Below are 13,293 nucleotides of genomic sequence, written 5' to 3'. Positions count from 1 at the left end.
GGGCAACATGATTAAACCCCATCTCTAAAAGAAAAATAAATAATAAAGCCTTTTTTCTTAACTACAGACCACCTCCCATCAGACACATCATGCTTATCCACCAGAGATAATTCACAGTTTCCCTTCTCACTGCAAACTCTGATAATTACTTATTTTACAGGGTTGATACAAGTAATTTTAAAGAATGTGTATCACTTTATTCCAGAATTTTGTAAAACGAATTGTAAACAATTTTTCGTTTGTAAAACAAAGATTGTCATCTAATTTCAGGCCACACACAATTGTGTGCCTTCCTCTCCCTAAATGATTCTCAAGCCCTTACTTTTAGAAACATTGATGACTTCCGTTTCATTCCATTTCAGTTCAACAAATGTGCTTGAATGTCTGCTCTCCGCCAGGCAAGGAAAAGGCTGGAAAGATGAGTTAGACTATGAGAAGCGTTGAGATCTTTGTGTCTAACAGAAACAATTGATAGACTATAAATATCAACAGTTTTGCTTGTGGGAATACAGTGCAGGAGCCTTTCAACATGGCCTTTCCCTCCAGGCCACACACAGTGAGAGATGAATGAGGAGGGAATGAAACAAGACGGAAGTGAGGAAGAAAGAAGGCGGGCGGGCAGGCGGGAATCCGAAGGGCCGCTTCCAACACAGCAGGAAATCTGTGCACAGGACATTCTCAAATATTTGTGGAAATGGAAAAATAAGGGATCCTAACAAAAAAAGGGAAAACAGCTTATCAAATTTAACAATGTGGAAATAGCAGCTGAAGTTCATTAAAACGGCAGAAAAAAAAAAGCAAAATTCTATTCTGGATCATTTTTAAAACTGGTTTCAATAATAGTTTTTAGCTTTGCCCGATAATAGACTGTTCACAAATCAGCACGCACTTGCCTTGATGTTCTGCAACATAGAATTTCGCAGTTGAAGGGAGATGGACTGTCTGCTGCCGTGCCTTATACAGAGCTCTAGGAATTGGCTATTTGACATACAAGGGACAGCTTTTTGTGTGTACTTTCAGTGACAAATGTTTGTTGACTGTTTAAGGAAAAAAATAATCCTGAGTATGTCAGTGAGGAAAGTATTTATTCTAATATAAGACTCCAATTAGTCACCACCAACCGCTAAGCAAAAGTACTCCAAAAGTCACACCTGATAGGCACTAACCAGAAAGAGAATAGTGAGAGCACAGTTGTATTGAGCACATACTATGTGCTGTGCATGGCGTATTTACATGAATTGTTGTCATCAGTCCTAACAGGGACTCAAGCTGTGAACACACGCTTTGCAGATGAGAATAGATTAAGTTATTTATCCAAGGTCACCAGCTAGTAGTAAATGCTAAACCAGGATTTGGCCTCAGGCAGTCTGACTCCAGAGTATGCTTTTAATGACCATGTTACTCTGTCACTCAAGGTCTGCTAGTTGTTATATTTTCCTTTGCTGCAGTTAAACATTGCTTTTTCTCCTCCAGCAATAATATAAAGGCAATTGTACAAGAAGCTGTGAACAGTGGTCGTTGTGATTAGCCAACAGAGCGTTGCTAGAACAGGCGCAGCCACAAATACAGACATTTTCAAATGATAATTTTGATCACAATCATAATTTTGAATACAGAAAATGAAACACAGCATTCCTTTAAAAAAAACTGTTAAATTATTTCTTCTCTCTCTTTACCTAGTGCTTATCATTCAGAACAGTCAACAGTCAGGGGAACTTAGTGCTTTCTTCTTTGGAGAGTGCAGTATCTTATCATCCAGTTAGGCTGAACTGATTGAAATGCCATTTGTGGAGCCCAGGCGTTTCCAGGAGCTTGCTAGAGCTGTGGAGCATCCTTCAAAACCATGCAAAAGAGAAAAGAAGTGGCTATGTGAGAGTCCGTTAGTGAACTCCAGAGCACTTGTGAGCTGTATGCACACAAGGCCAGCGTCTAGATCAGAGGCTGTCTGTGCAGTTCCCGAGCCTACACCATCAGTGTCACCCGAGAACTTGCTAGAAATGCAGAGTCTGAGGCCTTACCTCAGACCTTGAATCAGAGCCCCTGGGGGTGGGGCCTAGCAATCTGCATTTTAACAAGGCCTTCCAGTGATTCTGATGCCCACAAAGGCTTGGAAATCACTGTGTTCAAGATGCTGCAACTCTAACGTATGAGTGTAATGTGCAGTTGTTTTTTCCCCATTCCTCTCTATACTGCTAAGCAATATAACCAGTTTATCAGCATTACTCATATGTATCTTCCCGTAGTCTGCTTCTTCTTATCATGTGTCCACACTTGAAATTTTTGTTTGTTTGTTTTATTAATGAAGGAACTCATAGGAAGATAATAGAGTGGGTTGCAAAAGCAAAGTAATGAGGAATAGAGCTTTATATATCCAGCTGGGAAAGAAATGTCAAAATGAGTTTGCCTAGTTAGATACAAGACTGGCTAACTTTTTGCAAGACAGTAAGATGTCATCCTTAGAGTTAACATCTCTACTGGGGTACAGCATCCTAACAACTTAATCTTAAAAGGCTGTGAGCCATCTTCCCCTTTATATTTGCTTATATTTGTTCATCGAATATATTGTGGCCCAAAAGTGTCAGATCAGGGTTGTAGTTGAGTGAAAGGTGGCCAGATATAGCAAAATACATGATTAAATTAGAGGTCTTGAGAGAAGGAGGCTTTCCTGAACTCTCTGGGTGGCCCTAAATGCAACCACATGTACCTGTAAGAGTAAGGCAGACAGAGTTTTGAGAGAGAAGAGGAGGCAGCATGGAGGGCGGCAGCCATAAGCCAGAGAATGCCTGAAGCCACCAGCAATCAGAGAGGCCGGGTGCAGACTCCCCCTCAACCTTCAGAGGAGCGTGGCCCTGCTAACACCTTGATTTTAGAATTCTAGTCTCCAGAACTTTGAGAGAGGAAACTTCTGTCTTTTCAAGTCAAACAGTTTGTGGTAATTTGTATTTGTTACACCAGCCATAAGAAACTAATACAAGGATCAAGAAGACAGAAAATCCTCTCCCATGATATGAAGAAAGCCCACAGTCTCAATTTGCCTTTTTCAGAGTTGGGCATACATTTTTCTATCATAAGTTCTTTTGCTTTTACAATGAGTATGAATTTGCTGCCACAACCCTGGAGCACAAGCAATGTCCTGTTACTTTTATTTGCTGATATTAAATCTGACCCTAAGACCCCACTTGCCAGGATGATATGATAGTTGATCTCACTTTCGTATTTCAGGTCACCTTCCCTGTATCAGGTGTCTGGGTTAGGAGGAGGTGCTAGTAGCTTTCACGTGGCCTAGAAAGGGAGACTTCTTGTTCGTGGTGACCCATGAGCCTGGGCCACCCAACGGTGAGGCACAGATACTCCTGCAAGCCCAGAGGTGCCCCACCATCCCTCCCTCTTCCCACCTCTGACTGCACACACCCGTGCAGGTGCCTCTCCCTGTGCTGTCTGTGGGCCTTGCGTGTTGCTAGGCAGCCCCCTCGGGCGGTCACCTGCTCTTCCCCACTTCTGAAGCCCAGGCAGTTGGACTTTGCTAACACAGCCCTCTGCCACTCCAGATCCAGATCCAGGACGAAAAGACAAGACCCCTCTCAGGTTCCTGTAAGTTCCCCTTAGTCTCCTGGACTGACCAGAGAACCTTGGCTGAAAACAGTTTCTGGGGTTGAGGAGAGAAAATACCTTTAATTCATTCACTCCTCTCTTCACTGACAGCATATTTTCAACAACTATTTATCGACTACTTATGGAGCAGCTACTGTCTGCTGGGAGTTACTGAGTATTCCCAACAAGGAAAGAAACATTTATTAAAACATTAAATTAATGTTTCAATAAATAAGCGTTCCACATTTATTAAAGCAACCCCCCAACACTGTTGTTTACAGTTACAATCACATCATTATTGCTTGCAATCCACAGTATTCTTAGGGCTTCCAGGTTGACTCTTCACCCATGCGCTGGCCCCCCCAGGGGCAGCTTTTCTGTGTTTTCTGTCTTCCTAGCATGGCTTGGGAAAGGCAGTGCAGGGCAGTGGTGATGAGCATGGCCTTGAAGCACCAGCCCTGTCACTTACTAGCTGTGTAACTTTGGGCAAGGGGATTAAGTTCTCTGTATCTCAACATCATCATCTTGAATATGGAGTTGATGATACCTACCTCATGAAGTTGCTGAAAGAGTGAAATACGTTGTAATGTCTAAAGCAGGTGTCCCCAAACTATGACCCGCACGCCACATGTGGCCCCCTGAGGCCATTTATTCGCTCCCCCCGCCGCACTTCAGGAAGGGGCACCTCTTTCATTGGTGGTCAGTGAGAGGAGCACAGTATGTGGCGGCCCTCCAATGGTCTGAGGGACAGTGAATTGGCCCCCTGTGTAAAAAGTTTGGGGACGCCTGGTCTAAAGTACTGAGAGCAGTGTCTGGTAGTGCTATCGTGTCATGAGAGAAGAGGGGGTGTCCTACAGGACCGACAGTGGTAGGAAGACGAACAGAGAGCAGCTGAGCGATGTGGAGGCGAGTGCTGTGTGCAGAGGAAAGTTTCGCTGTAGAACCGTGATTTTCAAACCATGACTGCTTTTCAGAATTATCAGAGGAGCTTTTCAAACATCAAAAGGCCCAGGGTCCAGCCCCAGAATTTCTTATTTAATAGGTTGCGGTGGGGTCCAGGCCTGTTCAGGTAATTCCCACGGAAGCCAGGGTTGAGCGTCCCTGCTACAGACCTAACACACATACACCAAGAAGTCACTCACCCTACCCCACCTCCACTCTACAACCAAAGGGCTGGGGAAATTTACCCCAAGGCCCTCTCCTCTTCCCCAGGGCCTAGCTTGTCTCAGTGCATCCCTCAACCTGAAGCCCGTGGGCTATGTGAGCGCTCCCTCCAGGTCAGGCCCTGTGCTGGGCATCCAGAGTACAGAAGCTGCCAGACAAGCTTGCTGTCCCCATGGATCCCTGGTTGACCAGAGCAGTAGACCAAAACCAAAAACACAGAAATAGAAACTCTGCAAGATAAATTGTTGAGTGAGAAACTAAAGAATGGCAAGCCTCTGATGTTTCATGTTGTTTGAAACACATTCCTGTTCGTGTTACCATACACAGCACTCTGGCTGTACAAATGTTTGTGTGACTGCAGAAAGGTCTAGTGGTCCACCTCTTAATTTCCATGACTGATTTTTTTTTCAAAGTAAGTATTTTTTGTGAAATTAAAAATTAATCACCTTTTTAAAATTACAGCAGACTCTTGGGGAAAGGTCTTCTGAAAATCCTTGCGTTTGGCCAAGTTATGTAGGTATTACGTTGCCTGTTAATTGTAGCAAAGCAGTTGGCCTTATCAGACATGATTTTGATATCTAAGTGGTTCATTATTATTTAATAGAGAGCAGAATCCTAAGAAATGATGCATAAGGCAATGCCAGCAGAGGAAGAGAATTCCGCACCAAGATCTGCTGTGCGCGCACAGGGAGAGGCCTGGAGGCCACTTTCCCTTCTGCAGCTTTTATGCTTTCACCCGGAGGCCGATCTTCCTCGCAAGCGGAAAGCTTGACTATCAGATTCTCAAACTAGACTTGTGATGGAGACTGCCCGTCCTAGCTGTGTATCAGAGTCACTTGGAGAGGTTTACTGAAATGTCAAGGCCTGGAATAGAGGCCAATTAAAATAAGAGCTTTGGGAGATGAGGCATGAGGAGTGGTTTTAATACGCCCAGGGCTGAGACCCACTGTGGGAAGGATCACGCATGCATGTTCACACGTATTTATGGACGTCACCTCGGTTTAGGCAGCACCGTGCCTGACAGTACTCCAAAATGTCATCAACCACAGATGATTCCTACAGGCGAGGGAAGTGAAATGGGAAAGGAAAGTACCTGTCTGTTTGTGTGGTGTCACGTGATTCCAACACACCGTGTGTGTGCTTGATTCCAGGCTCGGCTCACCAAAGAGCACCGCTGGGGAAGCGCGCTACTCTCGAGAAACCACTCCCTAGAAGAAGAGTTTGAAAGGGCGAAAGCGGCGGTGGAGGTAACTTTTCTTCAAATTCAGTTTTTCTATTTCATGCTCCTGAGAATGGCATTCAGAAACCAAACGTCGGCAAAATAGAAATGAAACGGGTCTTCCATTATAGACATGAAATAGCTATGATTGTGATTGTCAGAATGAGACAGTCATTTGGTACAGAATCTGGTACAATCAGTGTACCTGAGAACATTGGATTTCCCACCAGAGATGACAGATACATATGATCCCTTACGCCAATTTGGCAATAGATGAGCAGAGACTGTCGGGAGTCAGTTTGGCGATCGATTACCAATAACTGTCAGGAGTCTTGGGCCAGAAAGGACTCTGAGTCTGGTCTAGGTTCTGTGGTGAAGCAGTGCTGTGGATTTGCTGGGCCTCTGTGAGGCCACGGTTCATGCCTCATATTTTTCTGTCTCTCGCATCTAACACAGGGTCTGAAACCGAAGGTCTTGCTGCTCATAGGATATATCTTTTCCTAATTAGGTGAGCAAAGGGCATGGCTGGAATATTCTAGCTAACGGATAGTTCATCTCGACTTGAGCCAATTGTATTATAAGAATGTCCAAAACATTGTTGATAATTCAAATGAATACCTGATTGGAACATTGATTTCTATATTTAGCCTTCTAATAAGAAGGCGCGAGAAAGAAAAGGGAAGAGGTAGGAAGGAAGGGAGGAAAGAAGGGAAGTTTAAAAAAAAAAAAAAACCTAAATAAACAGAAAGCAGCTTTTGCTGTTTTTTTTAATCCATTTCCTTCGTGGGTAGACTCCGAAAGAGTGCATCACAGATGCTGTCTCTGCAACCCATCAGAGCTTTGCTAGATTGCTGTTTGAGAGTGGAGCTTTTCACTGAACTTAGGAACTTGTTGGAACCTCCATTTCTATGACGGATATGAAATCTTGAAAATTGAAAGCGTTTCTAGAATATGGTTCATTTATGTGATTTGTCTTCCTAGAATTTGGATGAAATGATTACACTAAAGGGTGGTTTTTCAGTCCCTCTATACTTGAAGTGTGATAAAATTTGCAGTTTCATATTAAAAGGATTCTTTCTATTCTGAAAGACTTCCAGCTGCAATTTCAGATTATTATTCAGAAAGCCAATAAAAGAACACTTTTATCTCACCACAATACTTTCTACCTAAATTCCTTAATTTTAGCTTTTTTTTAAATAAAGAAAAAAGCTAATGAATATTTAGTGCCCTTGAATGTGATCAGCTGATGTATTTCATTGAGACCAGCTGAGTTCAATCAAATTGTTCAAATGCATAGCGCCTGTAGCCCAATTTACTTTAAATGTAGGTTTTCCAAAATTAAGAGCTAATTTAAATCTTATCTTTTGAACTCCTACTGTGCATAGCACACTGAAATACCACTAAAAAGACTATTTTAAACCTGTTGAATCTTGGGTAAGTAAAGAAATTTAAATTTATCAAGTCTCATTTGTAATGAGAAAGTTAATGAATTCACATTCAAAGACTTAATTACACAGTAACAGATCAACAAGATAAAAATATCTATCAAGATATATGTATTCCCCAGTCATTTAATCTTTGCCTTGGTAGAGACCTTAGAAGTCATTATCCCCCATACAAACCAAAAAGTTTTTTCTATGAAAACACTTCACAAATTATCACCCTGTTTCTACTTGAACACTTCCAATTAGGGGCAACTCACTGTTTTTCAAGAAAACTCACTTCCATTTTGGACAGTACTAATTATCAAAAAGTTCTTTATTTTTATTTTTATTTTTTTAATTTTTTTTGAGACGGAATCTCGGTCTGTTGCCCAGGCTGCAGTACAGTGGTGTGATCTCAGCTCACTGCAACCTCCGCCTCCCGAGTTCACACGATTCTCCTGCCTCAGCCTCCCGAGTAGCTGGGACTCCAGGCACACACCACCACGCCCAGCTAATTTTTTGTATTTTAGTAGAGATGGGGTTTCCCCATATTGGCCAGGATGGTCTCAATCTCCAGACCTTGTGATCCACCCACCACCACGGCCTCTCAAAGTTGCTGAGATGGCAGCCGTGAGCCACCCGCCCAGCCAAAGAGTCCTTTCTTGTATTTTGCTGAAGTTGGCCTGCCACCAAGTTGCAGTTTTGCTTGGTCTCAGTGTTGCCCGCCCTGGAGCAAGTCAGAATTAGGCTTTTCTCTTCATGCTCCTCTCACCCCAGCAAGCCACATCTCCTGGCTTCTCCTTGTCTGTGCTGGGAACTGAGTTGTTATTTCAACTTGTCACTAATATTATATAACAACCTATATCTCATTAACCAATGCAGGCTTCAGTTTTGTGCCTCTATGATCCCTTCCTGTTACAAAATCCTAGGAGGCTATAAGTTACTTCAAGCAGTTATTCATCCAGCAAACCACACTGGCTGCTGGTCTGGGTTCTACAGATAAATAAATGGTCCAGCATGACTGAGCAGTCTAACGATTGTGTGGTCCACGGGACCAGTCTGGACACGCCCCTTGTTCACTCTGTGTTGCTGTCACATCGCCTGTTAGGTGAGCGGCCTGGATTCCCAATATACTGAAACTTTATGAGTTTATGTCTAAAAGAACGGTAAGTACAGAATTCCCAGCAAATCAGAAAACAGTAAGCAAAGTTGCTTAACTAGAAGCCTGGTGCTGAGAAGCCTCCCTGAGGAATGAAGGGAGGTGGTGCCCACCACAGGTGTGAACAGGTGTGGGGAAGAACGTGTGTGAATGCATGGGGAGGGAGGAGATAACGTGTTTCCATTCAGCTCATGGTAAATCATGCCTTCAAAACTGCACACATATGTGGATTATTTACTTCCAGACATTATTCTTATCCAAGGTATTATCTAAATTCATGGTAGAAGACATAATAATATGCCTCAAAAGAGTCTTGGAAATATGTATGCCCATCGACCCTGTCACTTTGCAGAATTTGTCCTGGAGAAGTAACCTGAAAGTTGCAATATTTTATCTGTAGAATTTCATTAAATAGTGAAAATTTGGAAAAAGCCAAAGTGTCCCGTAACAGAGTTTGTCTGAATTATATCCTTATAGCACAATACTATGTAATGATTAAAAATGCCTAGTGATAATTGGAATAGTAGTTTATGCATGGAAAGTCTTACAGTGTAATCCCCACTTTGCAAAATAATAGCGTAAAAGCTGACGTGCAGAAGGATGTACTACATACCGGGCCCTAAACCAGGAGCGTTCCATGGCTTATCTAACACAGCAGTCCTATGAAGAAAGTAAGGTTACTTCCCCACTTTGCAGATGAGAGAACTGAGGCTTAAGACATGGCAGACACTTACATAGCATTTTATAAGCAATTAAGATAGACTGAAAGTCAACTAGCAAATTTCAAAACAAGTTTAGCAAGTGGCAGAGCAGCAATTCTCGCCCAGACTCCGGAGTTTGTGTTCTGAACCACTGCATCGTGTGAACATGAAGATAGTTTGTCGTAGTCCGTTTGAGCTGCCGTAACAAGGTCACCTGAGACGTGGTAATTTATAAGTAATAGAAGTGTATTGCTTGCAGTCTGGAGGCTGAAAAGTTCAAGATAAAGTTGCCAGCAGATTTGGTGTCTGCTGAGGGCTGGTTCCTCATGGATGGCAGTGTCCATCTTGCTGTGTCCCCACATGGCAGAGGGCGAGAGAGGCTAACACACCCCCCAGGCCTCTTGTGTAAAGGCGCCAACCCCATTCATGACAGGCCCGCCCTCATGACCTAACCACCTCCCAAAGGCCCTCCCTCAATACCATCTTTGGAGTTAGCTTTCAACACAGGAATTTGAGAGCGCGCGTTCAGACCATAGCAGATTCTGTGCCCAGATGTTGCCAGTGGTTATTCTGGGGTGGCTGGATTTGGAATGGTTTTTTTCCTTCTTCTGTTGGCTTATTTGTATTTTCCAAATGTTCCATCATAAAGATGTATTCTGTTGGTAATCAAGGGGAAAGCTGTAAGTCAGAGACTCTACAGTGGGATATGAGATTCTTAAAAGGACTGAAAGTGTCTTCTTCTTTATTTCAAGACAAGGAAAGAATGGTGATGCAGATTGCCTTCATCAGAGGCAATTTTCAATCCTGGGAAGCTCCAGATGAAAATCATGCCTGGAGCGAGTTGAATTGTTCCAAAATCTCTGCCTTATGATTTTATGTCATCTGATTCCAATGTTCTTCCTGTTTCACATCCTGTTCCATTTTTCGTCATCGTCCTGCCTGACGATGGGCCCCTGGCCACCTCTCCGCTCTCTCTCCTGCTGCTCAGTCCCGGTACTGAGCTCAAGGTGTTTTGGCTCCTGCCTTTGTCTCTGTTCCTCTCCCACACCCGAGTTCACTGCCCACCGTCCCTACCTTCTCTTCTGTCTCTGAGGAGTGCTCTTCCCCCAGGGGCAGGTTCCTTCATGCCATTCAAACTTTAGCTGGATTGCCAATGCCTCAGAAAAACTGCCCCTGACCACTCAGCTGCCATCACATCACCTGGGCCTTGGTTTTTCATCCTAGCATTTATCACTGGGTCCTTTCTTGTTTGTTTTTATTTATTTATCTGTCTATGATCTGTCTTTCTACTTTAAAAATTCAGACTCCTGGAGAAAACGGGCCTTGTCTCTTATTTACCACTGTACCCCAGTATCTAGAACAATTTCTGGTACCTACAGATAATCAATAAGTATTTGTGGAATGAATGGATGGATGAATGAAGCGAATGGAATCTGTTTATAAATGAATGTCAATCACTTTGTATGGGTCACACTTTTTTCCATCTGTCTAGTGTATGTGAAGTTCCGTATAATCCTCCGTCATAATGGTGTCTCCATTTTAATAGCTGATGTAAACAGTTCTGCCTGGAGCATGCAGATTTCTGCCTGGGACCTGGCTGCAGTGTCCTCTGTAGGTGGCTTGGTGTCAGTGTCAGTCTGAGACACATTTATAAGAATGCAGGCTCTAACCAATCTTGCCAATAACATTGGGCCTATTTTGTGTTTTACATGGTATGAACTCATTTTCACTTAAATTAAGTAATACCTAGAAATGTGCAAATTGACTAATTTTTGAGCTGAAATGCCCTAAAATACATTGTCCATTCTTGGAGAAAAGACAACTAAAACCACGTAAGCATGTTATTTGTAGTGAATGACCTGGGAACCTGCTGATGTGCAAAGACTGTCATTGCCCAGCTTGCACGGAACTCTTAGTTCTAGGAAAGCCTCATATGAGGGAGGCTCTTTGCCTCCATAGCTTAACATCATTCTGAAAAATTAAGTCGGGTGTGGTGGTTCGTGCCTGTCATCCTAGGCTGTCATCCTAGCCCTTTGGGAGGTGAGGTTTCACCATGTTGCCCAGGCTGGTCTCAAACTCCTGGACAGGCAGATTTCTTGAGCCCAGGAGTTTGAGACAAGCCTAGACAATATGGTAAAACCTCATCTCTATGGAAAGATAGAAAAATTAGCCAGGCGTGGTGGCACATCCCTATCATCCCAGGTGCTCAGGAGGTTGTAGAGGCTATAGTGAACCCTGATCATGCCACTGTATTCCAGCCTGAGTGACAGAATGAGACCTTATCTCTGAAGAATAAGAAGAGAAAAGAAAAATTATCTCTGCCTACAGTATTGCAATTTTAGGACAGAGGTAGATACTCCTGTTCTGGGCTTAAAAAATAAAATGCATCTTCCCTGAACAAAGGAGAGAGGAGCTTCGTCTATGCGTCCTCCTGGATTTTCCTTACAGCCAGCAGCTTAAATGCACTGTCCGCTCCCCGGGATCCCTAGGAAGGACGCACAGGGAGACCCAGGAGTGAGAGGCTGCGAAGGAGCTTCCAGAGCTCAGCGAGGCCCAAGGCTGCCTCCCGAGAGTGGAGACTCCTGGAGAGAACTATGCTGCATCTGCAGAAGAGAGAGAAGGTCACGTAAGAAGTCGGCACACCTGCAAACAAAAGCCAAAAATACCTACTTCATCACCGTTCGCGGGAAAGGAGGGAGCCAGCCAGCAACCGGTATCATGTTTCGCTAGTTATACTCTCTAAGTGCTGCAACCTTTAGAATGCACTGGATTTAGCAACACATGCATCAGACGTCCTTAAGCTCCTTCTGTGGACCAGGCACTGTGCTGGGTGCTAGTAATGGAAAATTGAATAGGACCAACTCTGCCCTTAAGGAGTAACTAAGGTGAAGAATCACAGATAAATACAAACCAGGTGCTCACGCAAGTATAGCTTATCGTGGGATGCAGCTATTACGGGTCTCACGTCCGTCTCCCATGCCAGTCTGCGGCCTCCTTTATTCACTCTTCTTTATGCTCCCAGCACCTGTGATGGAACCTGCTGCAAATTTTTTCTGGATAAATGAACAAATTAACAGTTTATTATTTTAATGCATCAATTTCATCTAAACATCAGTTGCTTGTGATACACGGCTAACTTACTGACCGCCTAACAAAGGATGCGCTCTTCCCCCAGATTCAAAATCACATCCCGCTGAGCTCCAGTGTTACCATGATGCTTGTTTTATGCCTTTAAGCAACGTTTTCACGGCTTGACTCTTACCCTGAGGAAGCATTCTTACAAGCAATTGTTTTAAAGAATAATGAAATGCGTAAATGAGGAAGCATGAGGACGTGTGGACGAAGGAGGGTACAGCTCAGTCATCAGCGGCAAGAGCAGGAAGCACACCTTGACACCCTTCCGGCAGATGAACTGAGACTGCTACGTTCTACTGAGACCTTTCAATTCCAGAGCTCTGAGCTCTCCTCGTCCCCCAGTTCTCTTTTCTTTAGCTTTACATGAAACGTGACTTGTGACAGTTTAACATGTCCACAAATTATCTGATACTCCCTCCAAACTATGGGAGATGAATTCTCTTCCTCTTGAGTGTGGGCTGGACTTGGTGACTCACTTCTCACCAATAGAACAAAGTGGAAGTCACGGCGTGTGACTTTCAAGATGGGTCATTGTGTATTCTATGCCTCCTCCGTGCTCTCTCCCTCAATCACTTGCTCTGGGTAAACCCAGCTCCCACATCATGCAGACCCTCGGCAGCCCATGTGGTGAGGAGCCAAGGCCTTCCACCAACAGCTAGTGAGGAACTGAGGCCTCCTGGCCTTACCACGTCACAGAGCCATCTTGTGAACGGATTCTCTCAACCTGCCTTGGGAGGACTGCGGGCCCAGCCAGAAGCTTAATTCCACCTTCATAAGAGACCCCAAGTCAGAGCCATCCAGCTAGGTGAGTCCCCAATTCCTGACCCTCAGAAACAGTGTGAGAGAGTAAACATGTGTTGTCTGAAGTTGCTGTGTGCAGGGTGCTTTGCTGAGCAGCCA

General features: G+C 43.9%; 1 protein-coding gene across 14 annotated transcripts in view; it reads left to right on the top strand.

The window, feature by feature from the left end:
- Positions 1-13,293, top strand: part of PEX5L (peroxisomal biogenesis factor 5 like) — a 231,435-nt gene that overhangs the window by 162,963 nt on the left and 55,179 nt on the right. For all 14 annotated transcript variants that reach the window (XM_039478913.2, XM_074404587.1, XM_039478912.2 and 11 more), the window contains one exon: positions 5,907-6,002. In XM_039478913.2, the coding sequence (XP_039334847.1) occupies positions 5,907-6,002 (96 nt within the window). The remainder of the gene's footprint in view (positions 1-5,906; positions 6,003-13,293) is intronic.

Source organism: Saimiri boliviensis, chromosome 8 (genome assembly GCF_048565385.1).
Source record: "Saimiri boliviensis isolate mSaiBol1 chromosome 8, mSaiBol1.pri, whole genome shotgun sequence".
NCBI classification, from domain to species: Eukaryota; Metazoa; Chordata; class Mammalia; order Primates; family Cebidae; genus Saimiri; species Saimiri boliviensis.
The sequence above is the reverse complement of the archived record's forward strand: the minus strand, read 5'-3'. Positions and strand labels throughout refer to the sequence as shown.